This window comes from Thamnophis sirtalis, unplaced genomic scaffold, assembly GCF_051295495.1.
Source record: "Thamnophis sirtalis isolate CommonGarterSnake01/CBP01778 unplaced genomic scaffold, rThaSir2_p1.2 scaffold_4, whole genome shotgun sequence".
Taxonomy (NCBI): Eukaryota; Metazoa; Chordata; class Lepidosauria; order Squamata; family Natricidae; genus Thamnophis; species Thamnophis sirtalis.
The window spans coordinates 143107138-143124146 of NW_028261384.1; the positions used below are offsets into that span (position 1 = coordinate 143107138).

The following is a 17009-nucleotide window of genomic DNA, read 5'->3' on the forward strand; positions in this document are numbered from 1 at the left end:
GGGTGCTGCTGCTGCTGTGGGAGCCCCCGCCGGGGGGCCCTCCTCACCCTTGAGGCAGACGTCGAGGGGGACGCGGGGGAGGGGCGTGTTGATGATGTCGCTCAGGTCCATCTCCTTCTCCTCGTAGAAGTAGAGCTCGCGGCCTCCCCCGCTGGCGTAGCGGAAGGGGATGAACTCCTGCGCGTGGAACCCGTAGAGCGGCTGCGGGGGAGGGGAGGGTTAGCCAGGGGGGCCCGCGGGGGTCGCCCCCACCCACCCACCCCGAGCCCTTCCCGGAGCACCTCCACGTTCTTCAGCTTCAGGGCCAGGTCGACGTCGCCCATGGTCAGCAGCTGCCGCTTCCCCATCCGCATGAACTTCAGCGCGTCCTGCGGAGACGGAGGCGGTGGGCGCCGCTCGGCGGAGGTGAAGCCCCCGTTCTCCCCCCCTCCCCTCCCCGCCTACCTGCGCGATCTCCTTGATGCGGTAGCTGACCTCGTCCGCCAGCAGCTGGCACGTCTCCTCGGGCACCTGTCCGATGCCCACCGACTCGGCCACCACCTTCATGGACTCGGTGGGGAGCTGCGCGCTGCCCACCTTCGGCTTCTTCTCCTCCGCCATCGCCGCCTCCCGCCTCCCGCCAGCGAGCCCGGGGATTGGCCGGTCGAGCGCGGCGCCCGGGTGACGTCACCAGCCGGCGCCGCCGGGGCATGCGCGGTGCGTCCCGGGCGCTCCGGCGGCCCCTCCATGGCGACGCGTCGTCCGGCGCCGCTGTCGCTGCCCGGCTGCCCGTACTCGGTGCGGGTGGTGCAGGAGGGCTACTGCCGGGCGCAGCCGGACGGCTCCACGCTGGCGGACGGGACGGTGTCGCTGGTGCTGGGCCCCCGCCTGACGCTGGTGGACACGGGCGGGCCCTGGGCGCGGGAGCGGCTGCTGGCGGGGCTGGCGGAGCGCGGGGTGTCCCCGGGGGACGTGGCCCACGTGGTCTGCACCCACGGCCACTCGGACCACGCGGGCAACCTCAACCTCTTCCCGCGGGCCGAGCTGATCGTGGGCGCGGACGTCTGCCGGCCGGGGGGCCGCTACCTGCCGACGGGGCTGCGCCAGGGCGTCCCCTACCCGATCCACGCGGGGCACCTGGAGGTGCTGTTCACCCCCGGCCACACGGGCAGCGACGTCAGCCTGCTGGTGCGGGGCACCTCCCTGGGCAGCGTGGTGGTGGCCGGAGACCTTTTCGAGCACCAGGACGACGAGGGCGAGTGGGCGGCCCTGAGCGAAGATCCCGCGCGGCAGGCCGAGAGCCGGGCCCGCGTCCTGGCCATCGCCGACGTCATCGTGCCCGGCCACGGGCCCCCCTTCCAGGTGTTGCGGGAGGGAGCCGGCGGCAGTGCGAGCTGATGGCGGCGCTCAATGAAGGGTTGAACGGAGGCGAGCGGTGGATCTTTCCTGGCTACGTGGCTGGTCCCCTGGGGGAGCCTTCCCGCCTGGGGGCTGCCTGGGGGCCTTCATCCAGCCCAAAAGACTTCCATCAGGACGGGTGCTGACTGACGGGCACTGAACCTTTTCTGGGGCTTTTTCAGGCTCACGTTCCCTAGCAGGAACCCGCTGCCAATAAAGCTTGACTGGTAGCCCAGTCCAGGGGGAATGAAGTTGTCTGCTGGCTCCTTGAAATGATGGTCGGGTCCAAAATGACAAGGTATGAGTAGCTAAATAAAGAGTTGCAGCTTCTGGCCAGGCTGGGGTTTGAATATGACATCTTCTGTTGAGCGATTGCCTCCAGGAACGTCTGGGGCCCCTTTGGATAAGGCTGCATGCAGCTTGGCCAACTCCAAGAGGCTTTAAGGATAGAAGCGACATACAGGGCAAGGGAAGAATAGGTTTTGCCTTGGCTCATCTGTGGAGACCCCAGGCGTGCCCTTGGAGGACAGTCTGGATGGGTCAGAGAATGCTTCCTCCTCCTCCTCCTCGCATATAAAATGGGAGCAAACCCCACCCCCTGCTAGCGCTGGTAATGAAACAACTGCAGGAAAACAACCGGGTTCAGAGCACCCTAAGGAGCCCGCAGTGCCAGCCTCTGCTTCGCCCCCAAGGTCACTGGTCTCCTCTGGTGTGGCAGAGGCAGTAAGAAGAGAGCAGCGGCTCCACTGGGGACCCCCCTCCCCCCTGTTTCTCAGGGAGGTCTGCCTGGAGGCGGAGGGAAGAATAGAGCTGGAAGGGACCTTGGCGGTCTTCTACTCCTGCCCTCTGCTCAAGCAGGAGATCTTCTGCCATTTCAGACAAGTGACTGTCCAGTCTCTTCTGAAACACCCCCCCCCCCCAGTGACGAAGCACCCACAATTTCTGATGGCTGTTCCAGTGATTCATTGTCCTGTTAGGAAATTTTCTCCTTAATTCTGGGTTGCTTCTTTCTAGGATTAGTTTCCATCCATTTTCTTGTCCTGCCCTCTGGTGCATTGGGAAATAAATTGACCGCCTCCTTTTCATTGCAGCTTCTCAAATACTGGCATACGGCTATCATGTCGTCCCCCCCCCCCCTCATTCTTTCCTCTAGACCGGCCGTTACCCGATTCCTGCAAAGGTTCTTCATACGTTTTCCTCTCCGGGCCTTTAATCGTCTTGGTTGCTCTTCTTAGCACTTTTCTCAAAATCTCAACATCTTTCCTGTGATGCGGTGGCCAAAACTGGATGCAGGATTCCAGGCGCGGCTTTGCTAAGGCTTTATAAACCGGTACTAATTTTGATTCCATGCCTGTTTATGCAACCGAGGATTGCATTGGCTCTTTTGGCTGCTGCCACACACGGCTGGCTCACTTTTAAGTGATCATTCACTAGGACTCCAAGGCCCCTCGCAAATTCACCGTTTTTGAGCCAGATTCCGCTTAATCTGTACTTGTACCTTTGGCTTTTCCTGCCCAGGTGCAAAGCCTTTCTTTTCTCCATATTAAAGTTCATTTTGTTGGATTAAGGGCCCATTGTTCAAGTCTGTCAAAACCTTTTTGGATCCTGAGCTTGTCTTCTGGGGTGTTGGCTGTTCCTGCCAGCTTAGCGTCATCTGCAAATTTGTATTCCCTCATCTGTCATTTATGAAGATATCGAGGAATACTGGGCCTAAGACGGAACCTTGTGGTACCCCACTGCTTCCCTCCATGCAGATGTACCCCCATTAAGGACTACTTGTTAGGACTGGGAGATGGGCCACTGGATTCCATCCGGACCCCTTGCCTACTGGGTTTGTCTGCAGTGGGAAGTCTCTGTGGGCAACAGATGTCAGACCTGCCTCAACTTGGGCTTCTAACTAAAAACAAATCTTAACTCCATTTGTTGAGAAAAAGTAGTTTACCAGAAGACAAGTGAATTGCAGTGGTGTAAAAGCCAGAACTGAGAGTTTGCGCCAGATTTCTGCCAGTTAAATTCCCTCCCTTGGTCAGTTCCCCCGTGTTTACCTCTCATTGTCCAATCCCATTTGAATAAGGTGTTTTGGAAACGGTCACTCCGTGTGCTGGCATTCTCCTCCCGGGCAAGTGCTGCCAATGTGGCCTCCGCCCTGGGGTCGTAGCACAAAAAGCCACATCGTTCTGCGGCTGCAGGGATCGCTGCCCCACCGTGCTGTGCAACCCGGACTTTAAACCCCATTAAATCTCTTTGCACTGCATGCAACTGGGGGGGGGGCAGGGCTGTTGGGTGGGGGAGGGACAGCCAATCTTTCCTGCTGTTTCAGTATTCTGCCCGCCAAATCTTCCGGGCACCCTCTTCCTCCCCTCCCAGGCACCGGAAGCATGCAGAAATGCTGCCTCGCCCTCAGCCGGCCAGCGTTCGCTCTATTGTAAGATTGAGGTTTGGCTGCAATTCACCGTGTCACATGCCTCACACAACCTCTTTCCCTGGGACTTTGCGAAGGGTCCCGGCTGGGAAAAGAGCCAGTAAGGGGAGGTGGGGGCTGTCTTCCCAGCAGCTCTGCCCTTGCCACAGTCAGGCAGAGGGGGGCTGGAGGGGGGGCAGCAGCAACCGTGGCGGCAGGAGGAAGTGGGGAGTCAGCTGCTCCTTGCGGGCTGGAAAGGAAGAGCGAGGTGGCGGCAGAACAGCTGCTTGCCTGTTTCTGTCCCCCGGGTGCTGCTGGGTGAAGCCCCTCTGCCTCAGGTAAACAACACGGGGCACCTGTGCCCCCCCCCCAAGCGAGGGCTTGGCTCCCGTTTGGACTGCGCTCTGCTACCTGGACTGAGGTCTGCATTGGCTTGGGGAGCGGAGGGCACACCCACCCCCTCATCCCCCCTACCCCTTTGCCTCTCTTACCCATCCTTTGGCATGGCCGAGAGAGAGAGGGGAATCTTTGTCTTGAGCAGGTAGGCACCTGGCCTCTCTGCTGCCCCTGGGATTGGCCGTGCTGGGGTGGCCAAAGCCATATCCAACGCACCAACCTGGGCTGCCCCAGAGCCTGCAAGATGGAGGTGGGTGGGGCAGGCACTAAGGATGCCTCTGGGATGGGAGGGAGGGGCTGGAGGCATCCCTGCACGAGGCCCCTCTCGGCTCCACTGACTGGCCCCTCATCGGCTTTGCTTTGCGGGGAGGGCAGCTTCGGGTCAGGCCTGCTTGGGCTGATTGAAGTGGGAGATCTGGCTCCAGTGACCAAAGAGTGGGGAAAGCCAAATGCAAAATGTATGAGAATTAAACGCCTTGGAAAGGAAGGGAATCTGCAGATACTCTAATTCCTGGTGGGGGAGGGGGGGAGGAAGAGGAGGACACGTTTTATGGCCAGGCTGGGTGCTGCAAAGGACCCGCCTTCTGGGCCTCCAGGAATGTCGGAGGGCTGCGCAGGTTGGGCCCAGTGGGAGTTGCACAGGATGGGCCCGGTGGGAGGCTTCCTCCAACTAGCAGCCGCCTTGGACACCCTTTTCATTCAAGGGAAGGGCCCAGTAAGCTTTGAGAGGCTGAAGCACAATCGGATTCAGTTCCTGGTGGTCCAGAGGGAGCTTTAGGTCAAGCAGCTCCCTTGCCCCTCTCCCCCCCCACCCCTGACAACGCAGAGCCCTCCAAAACCGGCCTCTGAGCTCAGCTTCCTACTTTCCAAGCACTTCTCCGTTTCCCCTTGGTTGCCTCATCCAGGCTGGGCATTTGGGAGCCTGCAGCCCCCTCATCAGCTGAGAGACAAGTGGGGGAAGAGCCCCCCCTCCCACCCAAGCAATTCATTGCTTCACACACAGAGCTTCAAAGGAGGGAGGAGCTGAACCTCCCCCCTCCCCCCCTCCATCACAATTGCTAAGGGGAGGCCACACCTGGGTCAGGAGGCCAGAGGCAGCCGATACTTAAGATGGGGTGGGGTGGGCGTGGAGGAGCAGCCAGCGCCTTCAGTTCTCCCCTCGGCTTCACCAGCAGCTGCCATGGCTGAAGAGTCCCAGCCAGAGAGGCCCCTCCTGAGAGCCGCCGAAGAGCCTTCCTCCTCCGCGCACTCCCTCCTGATGGGTAGGCTGCTCTTTCTCCCCACGCCTGGCTTTTGCTGCTACTCCCCCATTTCCAGAGTGACCTAACCTCTTCCTCTTCCTCCTCCAGCCCTAGGAAAGGTTCTCTTCGCTGCCTTGCCCGTGGCAGGAATCGCCATTGGTGAGTGAAACCCCCACCAGCCCCCTTGGCTGGCCTGCTGCCCCTGCTCCGGTGGTGCCGGATCCTTTGCTGGGCCCGCCTTGAAGTGGTCGGCTCCCGCAGGGGCTGAGTAACTGCTGCATGGTCCTCCTCGTTTGCTGAGGAAATTGCAACGACCGTGGCTGGTGGAACCCAAATCCTGGCTTGCTAAGCACCACTGGTTTGTGCCTGGATGGGCTTCCGTGAAGCAGACCCAGAAGGTGTGGCGCTCGGAAGGGTCGGCTGGGCTCCCAAGCGGCTAGTAGTGCCAGGCTTGGCCGCTCGGGCATTTGCCTTGGCTGAGGGTCCCTTCGTCCCCTCCCTCTCAGGCCCGGAGCTCCCGGCCGGAGCATAGAGGCAGCTTTGCAGGCCCTCCTGGCTGTTGGGCTGCCTCTGAATCGGCCAGTGGGGGCCGGGCTGCTTTTTCTCCTCCTCCTCCCACCTGGACCTGCAGTTTGCATGCCCACCTGGGCTGGGATACAGGCACCGGTTGGAGCCGTGGCCAGCTTGGCGCCAGTATCCGGGAGGTGACTAAGGCTGCGAAGCCGTCTCCCAAATTTCAGGAAAGGGTCTTTTTTTCATTTTCCGCTTCACCAACCTGGGCTCCTCTTGCCCAGGGAAGGACAGGGGGCCGAGGCCAGCAGGAGGGATCTGTATTCTGGGGTGCGTCATATTGAAGGAAGGTCCGAAAATCTCAGAGGCTAATCTGTTGCTCCTCCATCCCCAGGAGCAGTCTATCTTGGTCAGTGCCCCCGGCAGCCTCTCCTCCCCATTTACTTGCTCATCCAGGGTGTCGTTACCCTCCTCCTCCTGTTCCTGAGCTGTGTTCCCTGCGGGGACGGCACTGACCGACCGAGCACGCTCCTCAACTGTTTGCGGGGAGCGGGGTTCCTCTTCCTCTGCGCCTGGTTCATTGCAGGTAGGCGGAGGGGCTACCTGGGGGGGGGGGTCCTCGCCCTTCCATGGGGGGGGGCACAGAACTGCACGACCTCCAGCCTTTAACTGGCAGAGCCAGAGGTCCAGAGCTCATGGAGGGTTGCTGTGCTGAAGGCTGTTAAGTGTGCTGGGGTCCCTCTGAAGTTGCTCCTGGGGGGCTGACTGGAGGCAGCTTCCCCTGCCCACAGCAACAGCACCCTTGGAACAACCCCCTCCCTCCCTCCCTCCCGCTCCTGATCCCCAGACTCAGCAGTGGCCATGGGACTTCAGAGAGAGAGGGTGGCCATGGGGCCTCAGGGCAGGAGGACGGAGCCCTTCCTGACCGCATTCCCCCCCCTTTCTCCCTCCCCCCCAAAGGTAACGTCTGGGTCTACTCCATCTACCCCCCTGACTACGAGCACTTTGGCCAGCCTGACTTTTGCCACCGGACTCTCTTCCTCTTCGCCTTGGGGGTCACCACCGCCATACACGCGGCCTTGGCCGTGGCCCTGCTGCTGGCGCTCAGCATCCTGGTCGGCATCCTCATCTTGAACGCCGTGGTGTCCGCCCGCAGGCGGAGGGGCTGCAGTGGGGGCCTGTAGTCGCCCTGCCCGCCTTTCGTTCTTAGCTGACCTTTTTCTTAATAAACTTCCACGTTGCTAAGCTGCCTCCTTCACTCGCCCGTCTCGGGGGATGGTCGGGGCTGGGGAGGGGGGGTCTCGGGGGAGGGAAGAGAGGGGGGTGTCTGGGGGGGAGGGAAGAGAGGGGGGGTGTCTGGGGGGGAGGGGTCTCGGGGGAGGGAAGAGAGGGGGGGTGTCTGGGGGGGAGGGGTCTCGGGGGGGGGGGGAGGCTGAACTCCACCGGGCGGCCAGTCTCGTCAGGGCCGATGGGCTCTCTGGCCGACGGAGCTCTTCGCTGAGCCACTTCGGTCCTGCCTCGCCCAACCCCGGCGGGTGTTGCAGGGCACACCGGGGCTGTGTGTGTGTGTGTGCGTGTGTGTGTCGGGGGGGGCTCCCTTCCCCCGGATTCGCGGCCCCCCTGCAACATCCCCCCTCCCACCCCCCGCGGATGGAGGTTTCCTCCCGCCGCCGCTCAGCCTCGCCCTTCACAGTCTCCGCCACCCGAAAGACCAGGCCGAGGCGGTGACGGGCGGCGCAAAGGGGGCCGCCCAGCAGGAGCCGCAGCGCCCACCCACAGGCTCCCTCGGGCGGCGGCCGGGAAGGAGAAAGGGAGGCCCGAGGGGGGGAGGGGGGAGGCGGGGCGCCCCGCCCTCTCCCGTCGGCGTCGCGGGAAGAGGCGGAGTCATCTCCCGCCCCGCCCCCCGATCTCGCGCGAATCCCGAGCTGAAGCCACTTCCGCCCAGAGCTCCCTCACCGGAAGGCAGACTCTCCGGAGGCCCGCCCCTTCCGTTTCCGCAGGGGTCAGTGGGCGGCGCCGCGGCTCCTTTTCCGCCTGCGGCTGTTGGCGGTTCCAGGCGGGCATGGTGAGCTCCGGGGGGGGGGGGGGCGGAGGAGGAGGAGGGGGGGCGGCGGGGGCGGCCGGGCTGACCGAGCGCTGCTGCTTTCCCGGCAGGCGGCGGCGGCGGCGGCCCTCACGCAGGGCCTGGAGCGCATCCCGGACCAGACCGGCTACCTGGTCATCTGCGACGGCGCCGTCCTGGCGGTGAGGAGGCGGCGAACGGGGCTGGGAGGGTCGGGGGTGTCCGGCGGGCGCTGACCTCCCTCTCCCCGCAGTCGGCGGGCGACCTGGAGAACGACGAGCGCACCGCGGGCGCCATGGCGGAGCTGGTGAGCACGGCCTGCGCCTTCCGGCTGCCCCGGGGCCCCGAGCTGCCCTTCCGCCGCGTCTCCGGTGAGCCTCCTCCCGGGGGGGGGATGAGGGGGCGGGGAGGGGCCGCGCAGGCGTCGTGGCCTCCGCTGACCGGCGCCGTTCCTCCCCCCCCCGTTCCCCGTCCGCAGTGGTCTTCGGGGAGCACTCCCTGCTGGCGACCGTCTCCGGGCAGAAGCTCTTCGTGGTCAAGCGGCTGAACAGCGTCCCGGAGCCCGTGGTCGTCTGAGCGGCGGGGAATCCCTCCGTCTGCCGCTTCGCCCCCTCCCTGCCTCCCCTCGGCCCCTCCTCCCGCCCCTCTCCCTCCCCTCCCCTCCCGCCCACCACCGAAGCAGGAAGGAGAGGGACGAGGGGAGACCTTCCCCTTTCCTTGCCCGGGGGTTTTTCCCCCTCCATTCTCCAGAGATCCCCCCAGAGCCTTTATTTCCCCTTCTCCCGGCTGAGATGCTGCTTTGGGGGGAGTCGCCCTCTGGAGAAGCTTTTTACTTGCCATCTGCTCTTCCGAGTGGGAGCAAAGCCGTTTCCACACTGGATGCTCGCTAGCTGCTCTGGGCTGCCTGAAACCAGCGGAGGAGGAAGACCCAGGCGAGACGGGGGGGGGGGGGGGGGGATTGTTAAATCCGTCTTCAGATCGGGGGTGAATTCGTCATCGGAAGCAGAGGAAGAAAGGAGGACGGTGCCAGAGGACACCAAAGAGATCCATTAAGCAGGTTACTTGCCGGCCAGCCAGGGCAGTTTATTTGTAAGCACATATACATACAGAGTTGGAGTTGCTCCTGAAGGAATAAAAAATATAAATAACAAAAATTAAATAAAGTGCAATGGAGTGTGGCCTTGGCCTGGGAGGATGCGGAGGTAGGGAAGGGCCGGAGTCCGGCCCTCTCCGGTCTAGGAATGCAGCAGAGACTGAGATTCTGAGAGCCTTTCAGGTCACATCCCGGGGCCTAATCCAGGGCGAAAAGGGAAAATCGATTCTCCGGGACTGTCCGGCTATTAAAAGTACCTTCTGCCAGAGGGGCTGGAGTAGTACCTTGCTTGGGGGGGGGGGAAGGGGGCGATGTAGCTGCTCCTTCCTCTTTTGGCTTTCAGACAGGTCTCCCCCCCCCAACCCTACAGAGTGAAAATCACTGCTGGCTGCTCAGCTGGAGGGAGATGAGGGGGGTGGGTGGGCCAGAGGGGCAGCAGTCCCTGGAAGGGTGAACTGTGGCACAGCCAGGAAATGCTCCCAGCCAGGGGTGCGGCTGAGGACTCCCGTTTGAAGAGATGCCGGGTCAGGGGGACGGGGGGAGGCGTCAATCTGTGGAGTTCAGGTGTCTGGAGCAGATGCGAGACTGGCGCATGCTGTGCGCATTGGTTCCGAGGGGAGGCTGAAGGCCTTTCTGGGGACCCCCCCCCCTCTGTCATGTGACAGGCCCTAGCACCAGCACCTTGCACTCCCGTTTGGCAATTTTGTCCAGGGAAAGAGCAGCCTTGTCCGGGGGCAAATAAAGAGGGCGGCCCACCGGGGAGCCCACAGGGGGAGTTATGGCCCGTCGCTCCATGACGCTTCCTGACCTGTTGGGAGGGAGGGAGGAGAGAGATTAGCAGGGTTTCCCCTGACAGCCCGTCCCTTTCCCTCCCAGCTGATGCCTGCAGAGTCTCCCCAGCCACTTCCTCCCCTCCCCATCAGCTTCCTCCACAGCACCCACCTCAGGAGGTGTCCCCGTGCCGGCTGCTGGTGGGAGAAGCTCTGGGAGCGCCCGAGGCTGGCCTGATGACGCCCCACCAGCTCCCGCACTGCTGGGCTCCCAGGGCTGCTCTTGCGGGAGACCGGCCGGGCCTCCGGAGGGGGGTTGGACACGCTGGCTGTGAACTGGAGCTTCAGCTTCATGTGCTGGGACAACTGCAGCGGGGGGGGGGGGGGGGGAAGAGAGGATAGCCGTCTTGGTTGGTCTGCGATTCTTCTGCTATGCAATGTTGGGATCGGATGTAACCCGGATAGGCCATCCGCAATTGGCAGGGGGATCCTGGTTTGTTGAGCCAACTTGTCCAGCATGTGGGGACATTTACCTCAAACAAGCCGGCACGCAGAGCCTGAAACGTGACGCAGAAGGTCCGGGCGCTGCCCTTGCGGGAGAATCCCAGGTTATTGAGAGGGGTGTGGCACACAATAGAGTCTTGAGGGTCTGGTGTGGCACGGCATTCGTCACAGGTATTCTGCTTCTTCCCTAAAGGACCAGGGGGGGGGGGGGGGAGAGCCGAGCAAGAGCGGTTAAGGGGGGTCCGAAGACCCAGCATGCTCCCAAAACCCAACCAGTGGAGAGGCGGGGGGGTAGAGGCCTGTGCAGCTCCCGGCCTGCCCTTCCCCTCTGCCTGAAGAGGAGCCGGCCGTCCTGTCCTCCCAGGAGGCCTCCTCTACCCTCCGCTCACCTGCGGCAGCACTTTCTGGCGTCCACACCAGGCGCACTGCCAGAAAGTCCTGCAAGTTGTTGATGAGTGTGTACGTAACTACGAAGCGGCGATGCAAGGCAACTGGCGACTCGCATTCTGCAGTCATCACAAACCTGGGACGGGCAAGGCGGATGCTGGGCAGCCTAGGAGGGAAAGCGAGAGAACTCTTGGCAGTCCCTCTGTGCTAAAGCCCTGGAGGCCTTGGCTTAGGTGCCCCCTTTCTTCGTATCGGGGGGTGGGGGTGGGAGCTTGTGAGATGGGTGCCAAACCACGCTCGGAGCTTTGGCTGCCAAGATAGGACGGAGAAGACTAACCCTCTGTGGCGCTGGGCACCATCAGGGTCAACCCTCCACCTCTAACCCTCCCCCTCCCCAGAAGAGGACAATTTCCAGGTACAGGAATGCACTAAATAAGTGGCCCTATGGGGGGTGGGGTGGAGAACAGAATGCAAGGAGATGACGGATGGAAATAATCCAGGGTTTTTTTTGGGGGGGGGGGAGGAGAATTCTCAAGATGACAAAATGATATTCAAAAAGCTAAATTAATTACGAGATGCTTTATGCAAGAAAACTTCCTGTAGAAGGAATCTGGCTGCCAGATAATACAGTCTGGGGAATTCTGGGAGTTAGAAGTCCAGAAGTCTTACAGTTCCCAAGTTTGGACACCCCTGTACTAGACACACAGAGAGCGAAGGCCAGGCGGTGCCATCATTTGTACCTGCAAATCATCGGAAGAATAAAAACTGACTCCAAAACAAAGGTGGGCTTCCAAGGAAAATGGCAGAATTTGAAGTCCTCCTATAGAATCAGGGCTACCCACTGAGGTAGAAGCTCGGATATGATACTCTCTCTCTCTATATATATATATATATATACACCTGTGTACACGGATGTATGGTACGTATCAGTGGTGGGATTCACTTACTTTCGCTACTGGTTCGCAAATGTGAGTGCGCTCACTCGCACGCGCTGCCTTCTGTGCCATGTGCAGAAGGTCCCGCGTTGCGTGTGGGTGGGTGGGCGGAGCCTCCAGCAGCAATTGCTACTGGTAAGAGCCGGCAGAATGCCACTACTGATATATATATATATAAACTCTTTGAGAGCAAGGTTGGCGTCTTCCAGCCCTTCCTTTACGCTCATGCAGGCAGCTGCACGACACCGAAAGCTCAGCCTTGAGCCCAGCAGCACCCAGCCCAGTTTTCCTGCTGGCTCTCCCACCAGAAAGGGCCGCTTGCCAGGCAAGGGCTCTGCAGTGGTGTTCGTGGAGCCTCAGTCCACCCAGGGCCGCCTCCGGGTGAGACCTTTGGGAGGAAGGTGGAGCTGTGGACACACAGCCCACCTGGATGTCAGCAAAACATTTCATCTGCATAATGAACCCCTAAATAGGTTGTGCAGGCCAGGGCTTCACCGCTGGGTGGTTCAGTGGCTGATGGGAAGCTGGCTCAGGGGCAGATGATCCCAGAGTGGGGGTCCGGTGGTGGTCAACAGAGACCTGCCACAAGCAGCGGAGCACAAGGCCTCTTCCGTTCCAGGGGTTTCTAAGTGGCGTAACAGTCCCTGGGGGTGTTCGTAACATGGAAAAGGAAATGGCATTGCTGCAAAATTGGTCAAAAACGTGGCCAAAGGTGCAGTTGAGTTTTTCTGAACGTCAGATCAGCCACTCCGGGGGGGGGGGGGGAAGGGGGAATCCTCTGGCAGGGTACAGTATTGGGTGTACAGGGTCAGGCAGAACAACAGAAAGGAAGAAGGTTGGGGGTGCTTAGATGGCTGCAGAAGGAGTAAGCAGTGTGGCCAGGCAGCTGTGAAAGCAAACAAAATTTGGGGCGCCTCCCTCATCCCCTGTGCCAGCCAGGCTCCCCTCCCAGGCGCCCTGAGGCTGGCCGTGTCCCTTCCGGACCGCAGGAAGAGGAGCTGCTCACCTGTAGTGCGTGTAGATGCTGCTTGTGAACGGGAGTTTGGGGGTCGACCACTGCAGCACCGCAATGAGGGGGACCTCCAGGCCCTGAAAGTGCCAGGGGAGAATGAGCGGCTGCCCCCTGCGTCCCTCCCCCACTCTGCGCTGCAGGTGCCCGGGCAAAGAGGGCCTGGGGGCGGGGGGGGACCTCACCTCTTTGGTGCTGTCGGGGGGCTGCTCTGGCGCCTGCAGTTGGAAAAGGAAATTTTGCTCCTCCAGTGCCCGGAGGGAGCAGGGCCAGGCAGAAGTGGCCGAGGGCACCTGGCAAAAGGAGGCCATGGAGACTTCGCCAGATTGGTGGCTGTGGGGGGGCGGAACAGAAGCAGCGTGAGAAAAAACGGCAACCCTGCCCCCTCCCCCCCATACATGTGCCTGCAGACCCCTGCCTCCCTGGCACACCCACCAATTCTTGGTCTCAGGGCAACGGAGTCCTGCTTCTGGCCACAGCCGGGCTGGGAAAAGAGGAGGTTTCTGCCATGCAAGAAGCTCCCTTTTGAGCTCCCGGGCATGCAGGTGGCACCCCTTGACGCCTGGCCTCGGCCTTCCCTGAGGCAGCTTCTCCTCCTGCCTCTTGGCGGCAGCCCAAGTGGGCCCTCCAGGAATGAGACTCTGAAGGGCTCCAAGAGTCAGGCACGACCTTCCACCCTCCCCCTCCCCAGAGAGCAAAAAGTGCATTTATTTATTCTGCCTTAAGAACAAGGTAGCCAACATATCCAGCACACCTTCCTCCTCCTCCTCCGATTTTCCCCACAACAAAACAACAACCCTGTGAGGGGGGCTGGGCTAAGAGGGGGGGGACCCGTCCAAAGCCTCTCAGCTGCTTCTCATGCCTCAGGTAGCTCCAGAGCTGCCTCCTGGCTCCTTGCCTGGGGATTTAACCACTAGGCAGACTGGCTGTAGCTAAGGCCCTGCTGTGGGCTCGCCCAAATACCAGCCCTGGAAGTGCAGCTCAGAGAAGGGTTGGATTTGGGCTGCTCAAAGGTAAACAGCCCGGTTTGAAGAGTGGGGAATGTCCCTTAAATGCTCCCTCAGACAGGCAGGCAGGCAGACTGGCCCTCTTACCAGATATCATCCACTAGCAAGACGGAGCCGTCGGGCATCATGGGAAGGTAACTGGCATTCAGGTTGGGCAGGATCCGCACGTCCCACACCGAGAGCTCGTCCTGGGAGGCAGCATTCAGAACTGGGGAGGGGGGAGGGGAATGGGGAATATGGGGGGACGGGGGGGGGCACCTGCCATGGGAGACCCTCCCCTCCCCACCTAACAACTCACCTTTGAGAACCGTCAAGTGCTTCCCAGACACGTTGAGTTGCTGGCACTTCAGCTCCGGGGGAGGCAGCACAGTCAGCATGGTGCTCACTGGAAATCAAGGGCAGAGAGGGAGGCATCAGCTCTGCCCAGCCCCGGTAGGAGGGAGGGAGGGAGAAGGCCACCCGCCGGCCTGCCGCTCCCGCTCACCTTGCGCCTTGAAGGCGCCCTGCTCTTCGCGGAAGATCTGGGAAGGGGCCCGATCCTGCAGGATGCTGAGGTAGCCGCGTTCCCGGACCTCGCCTCTCTCCTGGTCGCGCCTCCAGACGGTGGCCACTATCTGCGGAGGAACCGGCATCAGTCCTGGGCAAGGCCGCCCGGAGGGCGCTGGCCGGAGCAGGGCAGGGCACAGGGGGCGGGCTTACTTTGGCCTTGAGGGTGCTGGGCGGCAGCCTGTCCAGAGAGATGGTCAGCGGAAAGATGACTTCGTCGATGGAGACGATGGGCTCCTCGGGGGTCACCTGCGGGAGGGAGCCGAGGGTCAGGAGGGTCCCCGGGGCGCCGCCGGCACCGCCGCCGCCGCCCCGCTCCCGCTCTTACGGCCTGTGCCGTCGTTCCCGGGGCGCCGTGGCCGTGGGTCAGGAGCGCCCGGCACTCCCGGAAGACGCTGCCATCGGCGGCCGCCTCTCCGGCTCCGGCCGCGCCCTCCTCCGCCGCCGCCTCCCCCAGGAGGGCCTCGTCTCCAGCGCCGCCGCCGCCAGCCGGGCTGACGCTGGCCAGGGCCGAGAGCGAGCCGGCCAGTTCCCCCCAGGGCGGCCGGGGAGCGCCGCCGACCCCCGAGCGGCATCGCAGCACCAGCAGGAAGCGGACCGTCTCGCCCAGGTAGAGGTGGTTCCTGCGAGGCAAGGCCCGGTATCGGCCCGGCTCCCCCAGGAGCACCTCGCGGGCCGGGAAGGGCACCGCCGGGAAATACATGAAGTAGTCGCACTGGGACTCCATGCCGGCGGGCGGGCCGGGCGGCGGGCGAGGGCCGGGCCGGGCGGCGAGAGGCGGCTGCGGCTGCGCAGGCGGCGGCTGCTGTCGGGGCGGGGGCGGCACGGCATGGGCGGCTGGGGTCCCCCTGGTCGGGCTCCGCCGGGCGGCTGCTGGAGGAGAGGAGGAGGGGGGGGGCAGGCGAGGCGCGCGGGAGCCGGATTCGGCCCGGGCTCTCCGGGAGAGCAAGGCGGTCAAAGAGGCGGGCGCGGAGGCGGAGAGAGGCGGCCGCAGCGCGGCGGGCGGGGCGAGGCGAGGCAGCTCTCGGCGTCTCTCTGCTGCCCGCCCTTTCCTGGCCAGCTGCGCGGCGGGAGCCTTGGGCGCTTGGCGGCTCCCGCAGCGACTCCAGACCGGCTCCTGCCAGGGCGGAGCGCTTGGGAGAGCTTCCTTCGCCCTTCGGCGTTGGCGACGGGCAGCTGGGAGGGAGGAGCGGAGGCGCCGGCGGCTTCCTTTCCTGGGCCCAGCGTCTGACTACAGTCCGCGGCTGCTCTCTCCTTCCAGGTTTTGGCTGAATAAATGTAGTTTACACGTATGAAATAATCCACTCGGATTGAATCCGGCGGACTGAAAGGCTTGGGACGCCGCCTGTAATTGTCAAGATTTCTGAATAAATCCGGCCCAGCGCAGCTTCCTGGCCCGGTTCCTCCTCCTGGCTCGCCTTAATCCCGGAATTACAGTGGGGGTCAGGAAGCGCTTGGTCCCCTGAGCAGGCGGGTATTGCAAACTTTTTTAAAGTGTTAAGCAAAAATCCATGAGACCCAAAGGGGTTTTTTTTGTTTCTTTTTTGCCAGAAGCTGCAAGTAAACACTGGGACCGGGTCAAAATGGGCAAAGATGGCGATGTTCGGACGGCGGGATGTTGCAAACGGCCGCAAATGTGGGCTACTTGCCAAGCGCCCAAAACTGCCGTCGGGAACTCCGGAAGCGACTCGCCGAATCTCTTTGCGGGGCTGTCCCCTTGGGACCCCTTGCAACAGGGGGGCTGACTTGGAGGTTTTGACTTTCTCAAGGACTCTCGAAGATGCTGCCCGTTTTGGAGGGGGCAAGGAAGGAATTTAAGCCATTTTATTTTATGATATCTCGCCCCTCCCAGACCTGCCCCCTCCCTCTTCAGGACAGCTTTTCAGCAGCTCTTGGGGGGGGCGATGGGCTTTTGAAGTTAATGGCCTCAGGAGACAGGCATCTCCGTCTCTCTCTCACACACACACACACACACACACACACACAAACACACCCCTACTAGGGCCAGGAAGTGCCACCTGAAAGTTGAATTTTTCTTTTCTGTTGTTATGGCCATCATCACTGTGCCCAGATTCAGAGCAAACGGTTCCAGTTGTGAGAGATCCGCGTGTAGATAAGAGGAGGAGCTGCTTCATGCATTGCCTTTCTGGGGGAAAGGTGGGTGGAGGGCTGGCAGTGCCTAGCCATGCAGCTGGGCAAGAGGAAGGCCAGGCTGAAAGTGACCGGTCGGCCATGGGTGACTTCTCTGACCATTGGCATTTCTCTAAAGCACAGATCCCCCCCCCCAGAGCAGAATCTTGGTTTCTAAGGAGAAAAGTTACCCCAAGAAGACAAAACAAGTCAGGCTCAGACTACAGCAATCAATTCATATGTTTTAATTCTTTATTCTGTTCTCCTTTTTGAAAAGGAGCACAGTAATTGTTCAATGGAAAAAAAGATCTAAACAGCATCACTGCCCAAAATGCCGGAAAGAGCGACTGTAATTTCAGAATTCCACGGTGTGATTGATGGATTGAACCAGGGGTGCCCTCCTAGCTTTTGGGTTCACCTGGCTATTGGGCCCAATAAAGAAGACGGGTGCAAATCTGAACGACTGCAGAGCAGCAGAGGTGATGATGAGCCTGAGGTTCCTGATCTCTCAGTGTGACCTGGAGATGGTCCAAGTTCCAGCCTCGGACCTGCCTCCCTGTCCAGCAGGAAGACCGAGGTGGCACTGCCCTTCAGTGGTTTCTTCAGCTGGTGGAGAGTTGGGCGCACTCTTCTCCCCAAGA

At 61.7% G+C, this 17009-nt stretch overlaps 5 protein-coding genes across 8 annotated transcripts in view; 3 read left to right on the forward strand and 2 right to left on the reverse strand.

Moving 5' to 3' along the window:
* TAF6 (TATA-box binding protein associated factor 6) overlaps positions 1-617 on the reverse strand; it is a 2117-nt gene extending 1500 nt beyond the window's left edge. The window contains 3 exon segments of the mRNA XM_087715053.1: positions 16-201; positions 282-368; positions 445-617. Of these exon segments, the coding sequence (XP_087571179.1) occupies positions 16-201; positions 282-368; positions 445-600 (429 nt within the window). The 5' untranslated portion in view covers positions 601-617.
* A 57-nt stretch (positions 618-674) lies between these two features.
* Positions 675-1624, forward strand: MBLAC1 (metallo-beta-lactamase domain containing 1). Its single transcript, XM_087714351.1, has one exon. It carries the CDS (start codon positions 727-729, stop codon positions 1375-1377), a length of 651 nt encoding a protein of 216 aa, XP_087570477.1. The 5' UTR covers positions 675-726; the 3' UTR covers positions 1378-1624.
* TMEM272 (transmembrane protein 272) lies at positions 1550-7168 on the forward strand. Of its 4 annotated transcripts, none has more exons than XM_087714355.1 (5): positions 1550-1675; positions 5347-5436; positions 5524-5574; positions 6320-6511; positions 6886-7168. In XM_087714355.1, the coding sequence occupies exons 2-5, from the start codon at positions 5355-5357 to the stop codon at positions 7107-7109; spliced, it is 549 nt and encodes a 182-aa protein (XP_087570481.1). In that variant the 5' UTR covers positions 1550-1675; positions 5347-5354; the 3' UTR covers positions 7110-7168. The 4 variants fall into 4 exon arrangements, with proteins under 4 accessions (XP_087570481.1, XP_087570479.1, XP_087570478.1 ...); XM_087714353.1 differs by lacking the exon at positions 1550-1675 and adding an exon at positions 3752-4116; XM_087714352.1 differs by lacking the exon at positions 1550-1675 and adding an exon at positions 3758-4116 and having other exon boundaries at positions 5350-5436.
* A 748-nt stretch (positions 7169-7916) lies between these two features.
* LAMTOR4 (late endosomal/lysosomal adaptor, MAPK and MTOR activator 4) lies at positions 7917-8668 on the forward strand. Its single transcript, XM_087714356.1, has 4 exons — positions 7917-7990; positions 8080-8169; positions 8241-8358; positions 8466-8668. Exons 1-4 carry the CDS (start codon positions 7988-7990, stop codon positions 8561-8563), a joined length of 309 nt encoding a protein of 102 aa, XP_087570482.1. The 5' UTR covers positions 7917-7987; the 3' UTR covers positions 8564-8668.
* A 946-nt stretch (positions 8669-9614) lies between these two features.
* Positions 9615-15204, reverse strand: TRAPPC14 (trafficking protein particle complex subunit 14). The gene is made up of 11 exons (XM_014059514.2): positions 14567-15204; positions 14392-14487; positions 14177-14306; positions 13991-14077; positions 13780-13900; positions 12871-13018; positions 12683-12765; positions 10744-10907; positions 10384-10541; positions 10023-10216; positions 9615-9888 (listed from the first exon to the last, which is right to left on the reverse strand). Exons 1-11 carry the CDS (start codon positions 14963-14965, stop codon positions 9735-9737), a joined length of 1734 nt encoding a protein of 577 aa, XP_013914989.2. The 5' UTR covers positions 14966-15204; the 3' UTR covers positions 9615-9734.
* Positions 15205-17009: the final 1805 nt, after the last annotated feature.